This window comes from Prosopis cineraria, unplaced genomic scaffold, assembly GCF_029017545.1.
Source record: "Prosopis cineraria cultivar Desert tree isolate PC_DT_omini unplaced genomic scaffold, ASM2901754v1 PC8, whole genome shotgun sequence".
Lineage (NCBI taxonomy): Eukaryota > Viridiplantae > Streptophyta > Magnoliopsida > Fabales > Fabaceae > Prosopis > Prosopis cineraria.
Window position 1 is genome coordinate 3345911 of NW_026555339.1, and position 17529 is coordinate 3363439.

At 31.8% G+C, this 17529-nt stretch overlaps 2 protein-coding genes across 4 annotated transcripts; both read left to right on the plus strand.

The window, feature by feature from the left end:
- The first annotated feature begins 844 nt into the window (after positions 1–844).
- Positions 845–3452, plus strand: LOC129317018 (isoleucine N-monooxygenase 2-like). The gene is given in 4 exon segments (XM_054961322.1): positions 845–1052; positions 1055–1493; positions 2243–2579; positions 2689–3452. Coding segments are annotated over 4 exon segments (1599 nt in total). The 5' UTR covers positions 845–859; the 3' UTR covers positions 3319–3452.
- Positions 3453–11748: 8296 nt separating this feature from the next.
- LOC129317822 (protein ROOT INITIATION DEFECTIVE 3-like) lies at positions 11749–16378 on the plus strand. 3 transcript variants are annotated; one of them, XM_054962208.1, is made up of 7 exons: positions 11749–11908; positions 12716–12868; positions 12949–13065; positions 13180–13327; positions 14131–14330; positions 15141–15267; positions 16008–16378. In XM_054962208.1, exons 3-7 carry the CDS (start codon positions 13052–13054, stop codon positions 16029–16031), a joined length of 513 nt encoding a protein of 170 aa, XP_054818183.1. In that variant the 5' UTR covers positions 11749–11908; positions 12716–12868; positions 12949–13051; the 3' UTR covers positions 16032–16378. The 3 variants fall into 3 exon arrangements, with proteins under 3 accessions (XP_054818183.1, XP_054818186.1, XP_054818184.1); XM_054962211.1 differs by having other exon boundaries at positions 14131–14300; XM_054962209.1 differs by having other exon boundaries at positions 12949–13059.
- Positions 16379–17529: the final 1151 nt, after the last annotated feature.

The window sequence follows — 17529 nt, forward strand, 5'->3', positions numbered from 1 at the left end:
ATACATATTTTTCATTTATAAATGATAGTTAGGACCTATCAACAAAATAAAAATAAGTTGGGTAACTTTAAATTTTTTTCATTGAAGAAAGATTCAAAGACTACTCAGAGGGGAAAAAAACAAGAAGGAGGAGCAAAATTGCAGAACCAAACAATGCCGGGGGGGGGGGGGGGGAATTACTTCCTCGAAAGTGCAGGGAGCAAACGCGTGAAAGACGTGCTCGTGCGAAAGTTGTCTTGAGAAGCCGTGGAGGGGAAAAAGAAAGGGCACAATCCTGGGCCTTCACATCAACGCATCTTCTATGACCATGAGAGGCGAGGTTTTGATTGGCAAAAATCACAGTTAGTGGCAGGGGTGTTTGTGCAGGATCTACGATAATTTTCTAAAAAAGTGTGGCTCTCGTGCCCTGAAACGAGCAAAAGAAATATAAAAAATATTTTGTATATTACTGAGCAGAATGATGCATTATATATATATATATATATATCTCTTAAAATAGACAATCTATTAATAATTAATAATTATACAATGATATTTTTTAATAATGATTGAGATATATACATAATAATAATAATAGAATATTTTAAATAACAGTATGTATTCACTCACTGTTATAGTTCTATAGAACGAGCTAATTTTTTAGAAGAATTAATATTTGAATTTTCATTGAAAAGAGTGTTTACATATAATTAATTTCCGACGGTACTTTAACAAGGTTAATCTCTAATAAAATAATATTTTTACATGATAAAGAAAAGAAATAAAAAAGTTAAATTCCGCGACAAACTACTATAAATTGAGGCGACAGATCAGAGGACGAGCATCAACCCAAACATTACCAAGTTTAATCTTCCAAGCCATGGAGTCTTCCACTGCTTTGATCTTCTCCTTCATTTCACCATTTTGGTCCTATTCCATGATCTTCATAATCTCTCTCTTCGGTCTCATCAAAACCCTAGAACACCCTCGCTCTACCCGTTCACTGCTCCGCAGAAACAAACTCCCTCCGGGTCCCAAACCCTGGCCTATTATTGGTAATCTACCCGAAATGCTTTGAGCAAGTCTGCGTCCAAATGGATACACGAGCTGATGAAAAACTTGAACGCTGAGATTGCATGCATCAAGTTGGGAAACGTTCATGTGATTCCGGTGATTAACCCTACCATAGCCTGCGAGTTCTTGAAGAAACAAGATGATGTTTTCGCGTCGAGGCCTATCAGCATGTCGTCTCGTCTCCTCTCGGGTGGCTATTCGACGACGGCTCTCGTGCCGTACGGAGAGCAATGGAAGAAGATGAAGAAGATGGTTGCCAAGGACCTGCTTTCTTCGTCGAAGCACAGGTGGCTCCATGGCAAAAGGATGGAGGAAGCTGACAACCTCGTGCGCTACGTCTATACGAGTCAGAACAACAATGAAGGAGGTCTTGTGAATGTCAGGATTGCTGCTCAGCACTACTGCGGGAATGTGATTAGGAAAATTATCTTCAATAAAAGGTAACATTCACTAGTTTGCAACACTCAGGAGCGCCATATTTCATAAGGTTCCTCGTAGCAGTTAAAAAAATAAATCAATAAATATTTCCTAAAACAAGCTACAAAGACTTGTATGCGTTTTAATGCATGCAATTAATGAAGGAAATAGTTTATATGTATATCAATTTACACTTTGAAATTATTTTTATTATGAAACATCATATAATAACAAATTAAGTTGTTTATATACCACATATATATTAGTATAGAAATATATTGACAATTTAATATTTAATAACTTCACTCTTAATGCAAGTGGCCCAATAAAGTACTGGCATTAATTTAAGGATTGATGATCAAAATCACACTGTCATGATGAAATCAATTATAAAGAAATCATGTTATTAAATAGGTTAAAATACTAAATTATTGGTTTGCTGGTTCAACAAGGCTTAAACATTTAAAAATAACTTTAATAAATGATATCCAAACATCTTAAATTCTTGCTTTTTTTTTTGTTACACAAACATTTTCAATCCTTTTTTTTATACACAAACATTTTCATTTCTTTTTTTTTTAATACACAAACATTTTCAATTCTTTCAAAACAGCTGTTTAGAATACAACGATTAATCATGATCACTTGAAATAAAATCGCCAATCTTCAACAAAAAATCAATTTAAAAACACAATTATTTAAAATCTAGACTATATCCTACGCAAATCTAAACGGGCAGTTAATAATTTTTTGTTTTATATTTCTCTAACAGGTACTTCGGAGAGGGCAGAGAGGATGGGGGGCCAGGGTTGGAGGAAATAGAGCATGTGAGTGCACTCTTCACAATGCTCAAATACTTGTACGCCTTCTGTGTTTCCGACTTCATTCCATGCTTGAGGGGATTCGACTTGGATGGGCACGAGAGACTGTTGAAGAATGCTGTGAGAACAGTGAACAAGTATCACGATCCTATCATTGAAGCAAGAGTCAAACAGTGGAAGGACGGAACCAGGACTGGAACCGAGGACTTGCTCGATGTCATGATCTCTCTCAAGGATGCTGATGACAGGCCCTTGTTGACGACGCAGGAAATCAAAGCGCAAATTCCAGTTATTTCTCTCGTCTCTGCTCATCGATAATGCTCTTTGAAATGTATTCAGTATCAAATATTATATATTAAGACTGGTACATTGATCTATAATTTATATATATTTGCAGGAACTGATGCTTGCAACCGTGGACAACCCATCGAACGCAGTAGAATGGGCACTCGCAGAAATGATGAACCAGCCAGAGATTCTTCAGAAAGCCACTGAAGAACTTGACCGAGTGGTTGGAAGAGACAGGCTTGTTCAAGAATCAGACATACCAAAACTGAACTACATCAAAGCCTGCTTAAGAGAAGCCTTTCGGCTTCATCCCATGGCTCCCTTCAACGTCCCACACGTCTCCATGCGTGACGCAGTCGTTTCCAACTACTTCATCCCAAAGGGCAGCCACGTGTTACTTAGCAGACAAGAGTTAGGACGAAACCCTAAGGTGTGGAAGGACCCTCTCAAGTTCAAACCAGAACGGCACGTCATGGACGATGGATCCGATGTGTTCTTGACGGAGACAGATTTAGGGTTCATAACCTTCACCACGGGAAAGCGTGCATGTCCAGGAGTGGTCCTTGGAACCACTCTTACGGTGATGTTGCTGGCCAGGTTGATCCATGGCTTCACTTGGAAGGCATCACCTCACCAACCAGTTGAATTGCTTCAGTCCGAGAACGATCCCTTTATGGCTCGACCGCTTGTGGCCATCGCAAAACCGAGGTTGCCCAAAGAGGTTTACCTCTTGGATTAATTTAGCAAGGATGTATTATAATAATTAATATATTAGCCAGCAAATAATCAGGAGAACAGTCCGCTAATAAGGCCAAATAATTGGGGATTATTAGTATTAATGCATGATTATTATGGGATTTTGCTTTATATTTGGGTGCGAATGTATTTTTAAGATTTATATGAGAAAGTAAAATTAATTTTATGATCACTGTAGTTATAACCATTGTTGTGAAGTTGATTTTTAAGTTTATCGTTTTTATTTTTTTTAGATTATAAAATTATGTTAACTCATTTATAAACTGAGAATGGATATAAATTCACTTAAACTCGCTAAACTCGTCAATTTTTTATTACTAAGTTGAGCAAATTTAGTATATATTTTATTGAACTCAGTTCATAAAAGTAGGAGAACCTAGTTCAAAGAAAAATAAAACTCAAAATTAAAAACAAAAACTAATATTAATAAAAAATAAGAAATTCCAAAAATAATTGCCCTATTTTTAAAAATTCTATGTTGAGTATATCAATGTAGATGGATTTAATTTTAATGATTTATATTTGAAATATAGTTAAATCAAATTATGATTATATTTTGCATTTTATTTATTTAATTATATATTTTTAATGGTTATTTATTAATAGTGGTAAATTTTTATGAGTTTACAGTCAAAGTTTATAATTCAATTTTACATATTTACTTAAACTCATGAGTTTGATCGTTACTAAAAAAAAAGCATTCAAAATTGACCAAAAGTAAATAATTTATAATGAATATAAAAGTCACTGCTAAAAATCTGATTATCTGTGAAAACTTTGATTGTCCCCACTAAAAGCTTGATTTTCAGAAACCATTACCCTCCAAAATAATGACAATCAATAGTAACTTGATATTGTGTCAATAATATTTTATAATATTTAATATCCAAGACAAATGTGTGTAATTGAATTATACAACAAATGTTATCTATTTATGTGTGTTTGTTTAGTTTAATAATATATATTTAATTGTACCATAATATATTATAGGTTCAAAAAGGTGGGACACAAATGAAAGAGGTTATAAATTTAATCTTATGAGGATGCTTAGTTCGAAAGGCTGTACGGTTCGAATGGGATAGGCTAATGTGGCTTTGGGTTTCTCTTTGTTTATCAAATAAATAAATAAATTTAAACCATAGAGGAAGCAATGTAAAATGGACATATATGTTGGTGACATGTTGACACGTGTCATGAGATGACAGTGATATGTGGTAGTGACATAGCGCCCCATGTGGAAGAGTGATATGGTGACAAGTGGCAAGGTACATTGACATCGCTTTTATGATATTGGAGCCATAAAAGGTGGCTACTGAAAACTATTAATGGCAAAAAAAAATTGTAATAAACCTTGGTTTTAATTCATAAGTTAAATCTCAGTGAAAACTTTAAAAACTTGATGCAACTTAATTTATGTAATTTTGACTTAGCTCAAACTTAGTTTCTAAACTTTAAATTGGTGCAATTCAATCAATATAATTGAAACCATCTAAAATATTTGTTCCTCTATTTTTCAAAAATAAAAGTATGAGGATTAATGGTCTACTTGGGTTAATGAAAATTTGAATTTGGATTCAAATTCAAACAAAATCTCTCATCATTTGGATACACAAAAACTTATACCAGATCCATTTTTATTATAATTCATTGTAATTTTAAATTTCTCTTACACCATAATCATTTAAAAATCTATAACTCTAGTATCCTTTTTATATTTAATTATTGTTTCTCGTTGATTAAAAAAATAGAGGTCAATTCATCACCTCAAATTTATGATTTATTTTGAACTTCAATTCATTTCTTTTTTTATTTAAATTTTTTTAACTATCAAAATAAATTATTTAAAATACTCTCTTCGTTAAAAATATAATTTTTTTAAAGAGTTGATGTTAAAAAATGTAAGGTATTTTTAATCGTTTGAGATGTAATCATTATTTTTTTTAAATTGTTCCTATTGACAGTGACTTTATATTTATTATAAATTATTTAATAAGGGATAAATATGAAAAGATAAAGTTAATTTAAAAGTAGGTAATTACTTTATTAGAGGTAAAATTTAATTAAAAATGTCTTACATTTTTTAACAAAAAAGTATAAAATTTTAAATTTTAAATTTGAATTTACGTATCCAGACATCACTCAATATTATATTTGGATTAATAGGGATTTAAATTTTGAACATATAAAAATTTATAGAAATCCATTACTTCCAATTTTTAACATGATATGAAAGAAAAAGATTTTTATAGTTTTAAAGGGTAGAGAGAGCGAGGAAGGAACACTAAAATCACACAAATTGAAAGAACAAAGAAGGAAGGTCTCTCTTGATGTTTGACATATCATTTAGATGGGACCCACTAATGTAGCACCATGCATTTCTCGTGTGCCCGTCTCACTCTCTAGTTCACCACACTTTCTTTCACCGCATAATCATGCTCTCTTCTGAGTGAGAAAATTAAAAGAAATCACTAGAGCTAGTTTTTGGCGTTAGCTTTAACGTGTTACATGTTATCACCATTATGTTTGTACAATAATATTACCTGCATCACGCTGACAAAAGAGAATTATCGTTTCTTGTCAATTAAAAAAATAAATTTATTACTCTCAAATTTTCATTTTCATTTTAATTTTAAATTTTAACTCATTTCTTTTTTATTTAAAATTTTTTAAATTATTGAAATAAATAATTTGAAATGTAAGATTTTAAATTTAAAATTTAAATCTACCCATTTAATTGTTATCTAATAATGTATTTGAATTAATAGAGATTTGAATTTTGATTAAATTACTCATTTTAATGTATAAAAATTTATATAAATACATTACTTTCAATCTTTAACATGATATGATAGAAAAAGATTTTTATTGTTTTAAAGTGACAAAAAGAGGGAATGAGAGAATGGAATAGTGAAACCACACAAATAGAAAGGATAAAGGACTCTGTTGATATTTGACATTTCATTTCGATGGGACCCGCTAATAGAGCACTGTGCATTTCTCATGTGTCCATCTGCCTGTCTACTTCACCGCACATTATTTCGCCAAATAATCACTCTCTCTTCTCAGCACGCAAGTTAAAAGAAATGGCTAGAGTCTAGTTTCATGTATTAACTTTAACGTTGTTAAATGTTATTATTATTATTATTGTCTCGTACAAGAATGTTATCACAAAACAGAACGACATGGAATACACAAAGGCGTATAGATGCTGGTGATAAAAAAAAGTACAGATGCTATCCATAGATTGGATAGCAATGCACTGACACATAAGAAGACTGTGCATGAATTAGTAAGGGTAAAAATTAATCATTTAATTTTTTAACTTTTAATTTGGTTATAGGTGACTTACTTTTTAAAATTAACTTATTACGCTCAATCTCTTAAGTTTGGTCTGTTTAAGATTCTAGTATCCTTGTTATTGATAAATGAGACTATACATTGCTTATAAACAGGATATTAACTCTGTTAATTGTGACTTATGTGGCACCCATGTCAGCAGCATTCTAGATTTATGCGGCAACTAATTAAAAAAATAAAATAACAAAATGGAAAAAAAAATAAAAAAGGGGGGGGAGTGGGAAACATAAATGGTCCAAGAAGCGACCAAGCAAAGAAAGAAGCCAAAGGAAAAAAAAGAAGTAGAACCACAGTGACAGCAACGGAATGGGAAGGAGAGATCATGAATCGCTTGCTTCGGCGACAACAAAAATGATAGACTGACGGAGTGGCCGGGAGGAACCCCTCCCTTCGCTTCACGCCCAGGAATCAACCTCTCTCCCCTCCTTTACCATCCTTCCTTTAACGGACTCTAGGCTGCGTCGTTAGTTTTATCCTCGCACGCTGCTTCTTTTCCCACAGTTTTATCCACAGAAACGCACGTCTTTTAAAATCTCGTTAATTAATGGCGTAAATAATTATCGTCGACTTGTTATAGGCATTTGGCGAGTTAAAAATCTGTATGCAGCTCGGGAGGCATCAATTAAATGAAGATCAGCAAATTGAGTAGACGAAGTAACGAGCATTTCACAATTGCATGATGATATGTGCTCCGTTCTGTGTTTTCTTTCGTCGCTGTGTGCTCAAGCTAGAAGAATTAGGCAATCATTAAAAAGGAATTATGTACACGAAGAGCGGTAATTCAAAGAAATTAAATGGAATGAATGGCCTTAATCACACCAACCTTGAGCACAACATCGTGAACTCGGTTTGGACTCGGGACCGGGCCGGCCGATACGAAAAATGACACTGTTTGTAATTATCTCTATAAGAATATAATTTTTTTTTAAATGTAACCAGCGGCGTTTTAAATTTATAATTTGTGATAATCTGAATTTAAAATTAATAACAATCGACACTATCACACTGTTTACTTTTATCTTAAAATTTAACTTAATTCAACTTTGAATTCAATATAAATTTTACTTAATATAGTTTGATAAATGCTAATGTAAAGTATAATTTTTTTCATTATCATGTTTGTACATTTGTAAAATGTCACATATTTAATATAATTATGTATGATATAAATGTTTACAAAATGATAAATGATAATCTAATGTAATTGTCTAGCATGCAAAAGGAAAGAATCCACATCAAAATGTTTGTCAGTAAAAATCCGTTGGTTCCTAGCTTCCCATAACTTCCGGCATATAATGCTGATGTCCACTTTCCAAGAAAGAACCGTGTTAAGAAGCCATGTGTCAATCTCACCCTTGCACGATTCACCGTACATGTCCGTGGGTAGGATCTTCTTCCATACCGCTGCGGCGAAGGAGCAATTCTTGAAAACATTATTATAACTATAATTTGATTACATTATAACTGATCTGTGGCGCAAAAAACATGACAATCCAAAAGTTTCCCTCCTCAATTTTTCCCCCCTACTCTCACACACCCTATACACTTTCCTGCAAGAAATCCCCGTACTCACACACTCACACCTCCTCTGGAACCTGCGATCTCTCCCATCCAAAGCCCAAAGGGACCTTGGTTTCCACTAGGCCGATGGGCTTTTTGGTGTTTTTCTCCTCAAATTAAACCAATTCATTTTCATTTTTCGATGATCCTTCTAACGCGCCACCCCCGTCCCTCTTGCACCTCCCAACCGTGACCTGCAGCAGGGCTTGTCATATTCGTTGCCTGCTTACGTTTCTGTCACCATCACCGCTGCCATTGGTTTAAGTTTTTACAGAAAAACGTGCAAAGAGCTAATGATCAGGTCATGTATAAAATTATAATGTTTTTTATAGCTTGGGGCGGGATGTCGAAGATCATCACATCTAAATTATCACTTGAAGTCTTGGAACTTTTTTTTCTATGTTTGCTACTGCCTTTTATTTGCTCCTCCATCGCCAATTATGATGGAAAAGGGTCATTTGCGAGGTAAAAACAAAAAAAATATTTCTTAGTCATCCGTGTATTCTAGGAATTGCGGGTTGTGGGCAAACAAATTGCTCAATCTTTATAATAGTCTCTTGGTTATGAATTTCTCTGGTGATTTCTGAGGGGATTTAAGATCATTTGGAGAACTAGCTTTCTAAATCGTTATCATTCATCTGCGCTGCAGCATAATATTCTTTATTTTAATGTTACTTTGTTAGCTTCTCATACGACGTTTCCCATCTTGGTCCTCTCATTGAGGATTTGTACCCAATTTTGCTGATCTATGCTTGTATTATCTGCTCTTACGTTTTATAATCTTATTTAGTATTTGTAATTTAAGGATAATCACCTTGATATGGATGCTGTCAGTCTGTAGAATTTACTGGATATGTGCAAAGCTAATGATAGTCTAGTAGTCGCAACATTTATTTCTAGAAATCAGTAAGCAAGATTTTTCTATGCAAGCTTGCATTCAGCATTTACAACCTACTAGTGGATTTTTGTTTAGAACTTGTATTCACCATAAGTTTCAAGCATTTGCAAACATGTATTATGAAGCTGTTAGTTGATTTTTAAAATTCTAAGAATTAGTTTCAAGCATTTTCAAGAAGGAAAATAGTATTCTGTATTCTCTTATCATCCTTCATTTAATTTCTTTCTACCCATTTATCCTTCCCTCAACGCGGTAGTGGTTCAATTTCTTATTATAGTTTTTGCGCTGCCAAGATTGTCCATGCAAGTAAACAGTGAACTGAAAAAATTGGGTCAATATGGTGCAATTGGGAGAAGATTAACGCCTTTGTAATTATATATATTAACTATATAATTATGATTCTATTTATATATTTTTGGACGAAAATAAGAAATTATAGTTATATATTATTATAGTGTATTATAGTTATAATTTAACTCACATTATGTTTTTATTAGTATTTTTTAAACTTCACATGCATATTTTATTGACTATTTATGAAAAAAATTATAAAATAATGATATAGTTGTCTCTGTATAATTATTTTCTCTTACCTCTCTTCTTGAATCAAATAAAATAATATTCCCTCCATATCAAATCCACATCAAATTATAAAACAATTTAAACAAGATTATGCTTATCAATAAAACACAAACACTTTACCAAACTTACTTTTTCAAAATAAATTAAAAATGTCCCTATCCAATTAATCAATATGCTACAATGTCATTTTAATTCTTTTTTACTTAAAAATAATATTAAAAAATTATTGTTAAAAAACCTTAATTTTTTATATTTCTTTAAAGTTATCTTATAAGAAAGTACTCCCTCCATTAAAAAAATGTAAAGTATTTTTAACTGAATATCACCTCCAATAAAGTAATTACCTACTTTTTAACTTATAATATCTTTTTATATTTACCTCTATTGAACATCTTATAATAAATATAAAGTTACTGTTAATGGGGACACTTTTGAAAAAAAAGCAATAATTACACCTCAAAAAACTAAAAATACCTTATATTTTTTAACACCTAACTTCTTAAAAAATGCCTTATATTTTTTAACGGATGAAGTATTAAATATTAAAATTTCCCCAACCAAACAAGTGTTGGGGTATAAATTATTAATTAATAAAATAAATTTTATTATTTGGGAGTTGGGAAGCTTTTTTACTAATATACTATAAATAATAAAAAATTATCTAAATATTGCACCGTAAAAAATATTTATCAAAATACTACACTGAAAATTATTTAGATTGAGGACCATTTTGTAGTTGTAGAGAAATCAAATACAATTTGCTAGTCAGATATTATTATTTTTTATTCAATGAAAAGTAAAATCATTTAAGTCAAGAATGATTTCAGTTTTTTTCATTGACATAACATAATATTCATTGTTAATTATAATAATCTCTTGCTTTCCCTCGCTATTATCATCACCCTTTTTCATCTCTCTTAAATCTACTCAATTCGAGTCTTATTACATGCAACCCGCATTATCATTCATTTTTAACTCATCCACTCCTATTCATTTTGGATTGTTCATGCATTTACTTGATGATCATGTACTATTTTTGATTGAATACAATACTTTTACTTTTGAAAATGGTGGATCGTCGAATGAAGCATATGTTACCCCTCAACGGTCAATTTCATTAATTAAATTACCTTGGTTTGATTTAAATAGGTTGATTGCACAAATAAATAAAATACTTAAATTTCAAGAAAATGAGAAGATACAACAACAATAACAGCCACAATGTGTGAGAAGGAAAACAAGATGTGGTGCCAAGGGTCATTATTTGTGAGGTAAATTAATTTTCACTTTTCATTCATATAACTTAATCATTTATTATTAATTTATTAAATTAAAAACTATCAATAATAAATAAATAATTATTACCTAATAATTATTTATTAGGTAATAATGACTTTCGGCACCACATCTTGTTCTCCTTCTCACACATTGTAGCTGTTATTGTTGTTGTATCTTTCCATCTTCTTGAAATTTAAGTGTTTTCATTTATTTGTGTAGCTAGTGTATTTAAATTAAATTAAGGTGATTCAATTAAAAAAATTGACTTCATTTGATAGTCCATCATGTTCAAGAGGAAAAATGTTGTATTTAGTAATAATGCGAGATTATCAAGTAAAGGCATGAACAAACAAAAATGATTAGGAGTGAATGAGTTGAAAAAGGACAATAATGAAAGTAACATGTCATAAGACTTGAATTGAGTAAGTTTGAGATCAATAAAAAAGAATGATAATAATAATAAAAAAAAGAAAGGAATTATTGTGATTGACAACAAATATCATGTCATATCAATAAAAAAATTAAAATCATTCTTGATTTAAATAATTTTATTTTTTTATTAAATAAAAAAATAATCTCTGACTAAAAAATTATTTCTGTTAGAATGATTTCTTCACAGCTATGACATTGTTCTGAATCCGAACAATTTTCAATGTGATATTTTGGTAAATACCTTGGTGCAGCATTTAAGAAATTTTTTTATTATTTATAGTGTATTGGTAAAAAAAACCGAGCTGGGACTTTGGGTATCCTGCCATTTTTCTGCGCCGACGAACAGCATTCCATGCTTGGTTGAGTTCGCCGTTGGACGCGTTCCGCCTCTGTCAGCCCTGCCGGGTTGTTATCGGGCAAGTAGTGAAAGGTTCGAACCTAGGGCTTTACCTACCCCCAAAATCCGGTGAGATTGATTTCATAATCTGGCTTTCAGTCTAGATTTGAATTTATTCCCCGCGTCATCTGTTCCTCGCGTTGTTGTCAACCATGTGCCGGACGCTGTCGCACTGTTTCTTACTTTGTTTTAAATTTTTCATTTAAATTTGGCTTTGAATCTGGTCGTGTAATCGTGTGAATACTGACGCTTTTGAATAAAGATTGAGTTTGCCTGAAAAACACTTCTATTATTATTTACTAGCATCTACTACAGTGGAGTGTAATCGGGTATTACACTTCTGCCTTCTTCATTTGATGACTAGCGACTTTTGCTTTCCATTGTTTTTCTGTGCATTGTTGGATTTGTTTTGTATCGGCATTCTGTTTGCTAATCTCTATATTACCATCCGTCTTCGTCAAAGTATCAACAACAAAAATTAAAAGGATATTATATCAACTATTCATGTTTCAAATATTTTAGTGGGGGCCAGTAATATAGGTGCGCCTTTGTTAGGTGCTTATTTGTTTCCCATTAAAGCATACACTGACCAGCTAGCTCTTCTTTCTTTTGGTTACGACAGCCTCTTAAAGTAACTACACTAAACAAACATGGGGGAGAATATTTATTCCTTAATTGAAGATGCTTCTTTATTTTATCATTAATAAATTAGCAGTTCCTGTACCATAGTTTTATCAACAAAACATCACTATGTGTGATACATGATCACATTAATCAATAAGTAGCTAATATAGTCTGGTAATAGGTGTTCACTTATTTTTTGAATTTGATAGTGTTCAAACAAAAGATCTTACCATCTGGCCTTGCCTTTGTCAGTTAGGATCTGCTTAATTTATTCAACACGTCTTGGATGGAGGTTGTTTTGGCAGCATCTTCTGTTGATGCTGGTATTGGCTGATGGTACCTTCAGTCAGGGGCTGAGCAGCTTCGCTATAAAACTTGTGCTTCTGCACCTCATGGCCTCATTAGGTTGGGAAGATATGAATTAAAAACGAAAACTTATTTTCTGTTGCTTTTTTACTTTAGTGACATTGGGTTTTGTTTTTCAGGTTGAAACTGGCAAATTGCTTAAGAAGTGGCATGCTCATTATAGGGCTTTAACTTGTGTAGTATTTTCTGAGGATGACTCACTGCTGATATCTGGTTCAGAAGATGGATGCGTACGAGTTTGGTCCTTGTTCATGTTCTTGATTCTCATCTTTCCCCTTCCCCTTCTCCATTGTTGCAATTTTTAGGAGTAATGTTGTCACATATATCACTCTCTTAATTTGATGATTCAGGATATTGGACGATTCAAAAGGCAGAAAACAGGTCATCTTTATGAGTATAGATTTTTCAGAGCACACCTTACCAGTAACTGACATTGTAATTGGTTATGGAGGATGCGATGCAATTATAATTTCTGCTGCAGAGGATAGGACCTGTAAGGTTTGGTTTGCATTTCTTTTGGTTTATGGGTTTCTTTTCTATAGTATCATGTTAGTTAAGTTATAAGATGCGGCGAACTAGGAAAAATGTGTTTTTTGCAGCTTGAATGACCAAGATCCTCTTCTTTTAAAAATCTTATTTTGTATTTCTTGAAGTTTTACATGCTCGAAAGTTATAATTCATAATCTTCATGTGCCAAAGCAAGAAACAATTCATAAAATAGGGTGATTGGTTCTGAAAGCTCATGAAATAATCCTTTACTGTCTTTCAAATTAAAAGTAATGACTAATGAGCGTCAATTTATTACTCATTGAAAGTGAAAGGCGTCTATTAATAAATACTAAGGAAATGTTTGCCATAAATATAATGTTTTCTCCATAGTAGAAATGTGAAGAATCCTAACTGCACAACTAATTTTAAGAGTTTTGTTTTTTAACAATAAAATATAGGTCTGTTCTACGTTTCGACATTTTTGTTTTTTCCTTTCAAGAGGGGTTGGTGTTTAATATTGTTGAAAGAGTTACCTGGTGTAGACTACACTTTGAATGGACTCTAATTTTCTCTGTTATATTTTTTGTCCATTATTCTCTATATTTAACAAAGTTGACATTGGTGCTATTTGTATGTAAATAGTATGGTTATTTCTTACAATGTATATTTATATTTTTTGCTTTCTTTGTTGTTTGGTGTTTTCTTGCATTAATTGGCTGTGACTTCTTGGCATCTGTATTTTTCTCTTAAATATAGTTTTCTAATGTAGCACTGCCGTCAGTTTTGACTCTTGTCATAATATTGTTTTTAAGGTTTGGAGCTTTTCTAGAGGAACACTACTGAGAAATATAGTATTCCCTTCAATAATTGATGCAATTGCATCGGATCCTGCTGAACATGTCTTTTATGCCGGCAGTAGAGATGGAAAAATATTTATTGCCGGTCTTATCACTGAAAGGATCTTCAGTCAGAATCATGACATGTATATCATCGGTTCATTCTCCATTCACATGTTAGTTCTACTCTACATGTTATGAAGCATAGGCCTCTCTATTGGCTGTTTATTAGTAGTTTCCCCTTCATGCTCTCAATCATTCAAGTTTACCTTAGTTCTGGGCTTTTGGCAGTTCATGCTCTCTTCAAGTTTACCTCATTCGCACACATCCTTCATGGTTGGGTTGAAATTTAGATTTTTCCTTAGGTTGGTCATCAAATTCCTAGGAGGAAAGAGCACCTTCTTTAAGCCAATTTGACGATTTAGTTGCCACGGTGATGCACTCTTCTCCATTGAAAACATTGTGTATGGGCTTCTGACAGTGGATTTGTGGTTTTACTTTTTCACCAGCGGACGACATATGTGCTGTTGTTCAACATGAGTGGCTTATCTTAGAAATATAGAAAAAGAAAACCCAATAAACTTAATGGTGATCCCCCTTTGACATGTTTTCTTTATAAAAGCTAATTTTGATATTAAATTTTGTTATCTTGAATTCCTGATCATGGATTCTATTTGTGAAATGTTAGTAATGTTAACAAAACTAGTCTTGCTCCTTAACTTTTTTTTTTCCGTTCAAATAATTAATTACATGGTATCATAGCCTTTATAATCTATGAAATTAGAAGCTTGATCTTTGCTGTTCCGGTTATCATTGCATTGACATTTCTGTGGAGATATCGGGATGGCTGCTTTGAATTTTGTGTGCAAATTTTGGTCTTTGCTTTGTCCTTGAGCCCAAAGGCTTACGCACGGTGTATTACAGATATAAATAAAATCATTCCTGGATCAGATAAGTTAACTTGCCTTTTCCCCCTCCCTCAACAGCAAAGCAGTTACTTGCTTAACATATAGTGCAAGTGGGAATTTGTTAATCTCTGGATCAGAAGATGGAACGATTCGGGTTTGGAATGCAAGAACTCATAATATTGTCTGCACGTTGAAACATGAAAAGGTTCCATCCTGACTCTTTCAGATTTATGTTCGATACCGGTTACTCATGATGTGATATTTTCTGTTGTCTATTATAAACTGTTATATACAGAATAGGATTATGACTTTATCGATGTGCAATGTTCAACCTATCACATTCTGTACTAGAACTTAATGATAACTCTAAATCTTAATATATCTAAAGCAAAAGAGCATATATGACATTTTGCACTGTGCGTAAGTCAGCTAATAGGCATGGTGCCAAATTGCTCTGCCTATCTTAGTTGGATTTACACCATTTATGTTATAGAGCTAGCTAGATCCTATCTATATGTGCGCAATTGCAAAAGCAAAATGCATACCATCTTTGATTTTTTTTTTTTTAACCAATGTGACATGGCCTTGGCCATCTTAATGTTGTATTAATGTTAATCTGCTGGGAATATTGCAGCACCTGTAAATAATATTCTTCTTGTAAGAAAACAGCTTGAGTCAAGTAAGCGTATGCCTTCAACTCTACAATTATGCTCAAGGAGGCAGGGATCTTTGATCCCTCCTCCATTGGAAAAAGACTCAAATTCAACGAATGAATGTTCAGATGTTAAGACCATTGTTAGCCTTCACGATAGCAAGAGTGGCATGGATGTTTCATACATGTCTTCTCAAGCGATAGCATCGTCATTTTGCAATGTTGTTTTTAGTAAAATAGATGTTATCTAATTTTCTAAGTATGGTAAACCTGCTTTTAACCTTCTAAACCAGAATCAGGGCTCCTCTGCTTTCTGAAATGGAGATGGAGAGACTGAAAGTGGATTGCAAAAGGTCTACCCAAGTGGTTAGCCGATTCAAGAAAATGTATGAAGATTTGCAAGAGTTCTATGAAGGTGACTTCTTAAAAAGTGGTCAAACAAAAACTTGAGATGAAACTAGCAACTAGGTCGCTTCATGCTTTTATTTACTCTTTAAAAGTAGAAATTGTAAGCCAAAGGTGATTTATCTAGCGAGTTATTATTGGCAATTTTGCTTCTTCTTGACTTGAGATGGACCATTAAATGTTACATGTAAATGGTGAGTTGTTGGTCTACTTAAATTGTAAAGCACATATGTGCTACTGTAGATGAACAGTTTTTTTTAAGTGTTTTCACTTGTTTGTCCTTGGTAAGTGACAACCATATAAATGATTTTAAAAAAATAAAAATTAAAAATTAAGAAAAAGTAAAAGAAAGGAATAAAAACATGAGTGAATGATAGAGAAGTCTTAAAAAGATTAATTAATTTAAGTTAGGTTTCATGTGTTAAGTTTTAGGAATTTGGAAGTTAATTTCTCAATTTTATAATTTCATTGTAATGAATTTACAATTTGCATTTTGAATTTTTTTGTGAAAAATAAATTTTTTTTATTCATCAATTATGTTAAAATTTAAATTTTAAATTGTAAATTTATTATAATGTAATTGTAAAATTGAGAGATGGATTTGTAAATTTTTAATGTTTGATATTTTAAATTTAATTTGAATTAATTAATCTTTTTAAAATTTATATATCATTCTCCCTAAAAACAAATCATAGTCAAAAAATTAAATTAGATAAATCAATATCAAATCAAAATTAGATAAAAAAATAGATCAACCAAATCAAAGTACAACCCGGAAGCAAAGGAAAACAAAAGGAATGGGTAACATATTTTAAACTTAACAGCAAGTATTTTTACAAAAATTAGACTAAAAATGATTTAAAAAGAAAAAATAAATGTAAATTCAAATGAGAATCGACAAATATTTTTTTGGCCTGAATAAGAAAAATAGATCCACCCGCATCAAAATACAATCAGAAACCAAGAAAAAAAGGAAGAAAAATTAATTTTTCAGATGGCTACTGTACATCTAATTTTTTATTTTTATTTATTTAATATGATATAATAAATAAAAAAGGAAAAGAATAATGTGGGCCTTGTAGTAAAAGAGATACATGTGATACCTATGAAAAATAAATTATTAATTTAAAACTTATAATTAAAAATGAGTAAAATAATTTGTTTATTTTTATCTTAATTAATAATATTTCTCTTATAAGTTTTTGAAATCTATATGAACATTTTTTTGGTATGAATAATTATAAAATACAAGCCTTCATTTTATTTTTAATATTTTATTTTCATTTACCTAACTATTAGTTAACCATTAAATTATGTGTGTTAGACTAAAATACTCCTATTTGATTTTTTTTTTTAAATTTGTTAAGGGATCCAACGTTTTCTTTCCCTTTTTTTTTATTTTTCAAATGG

What these genes read in the sequence shown, in the direction of transcription:
- LOC129317822 (XM_054962208.1), top strand. An exon ending in CAGAGGATAGGACCTGTAAG is followed by an intron (nt 13,328 to 14,130) that starts GTTTGGTTTGCA and finishes ATTGTTTTTAAG; the next exon opens with GTTTGGAGCTTTTCTAGAGG. An exon ending in GCACGTTGAAACATGAAAAG is followed by an intron (nt 15,268 to 16,007) that starts GTTCCATCCTGA and finishes CTTCTAAACCAG; the next exon opens with AATCAGGGCTCCTCTGCTTT.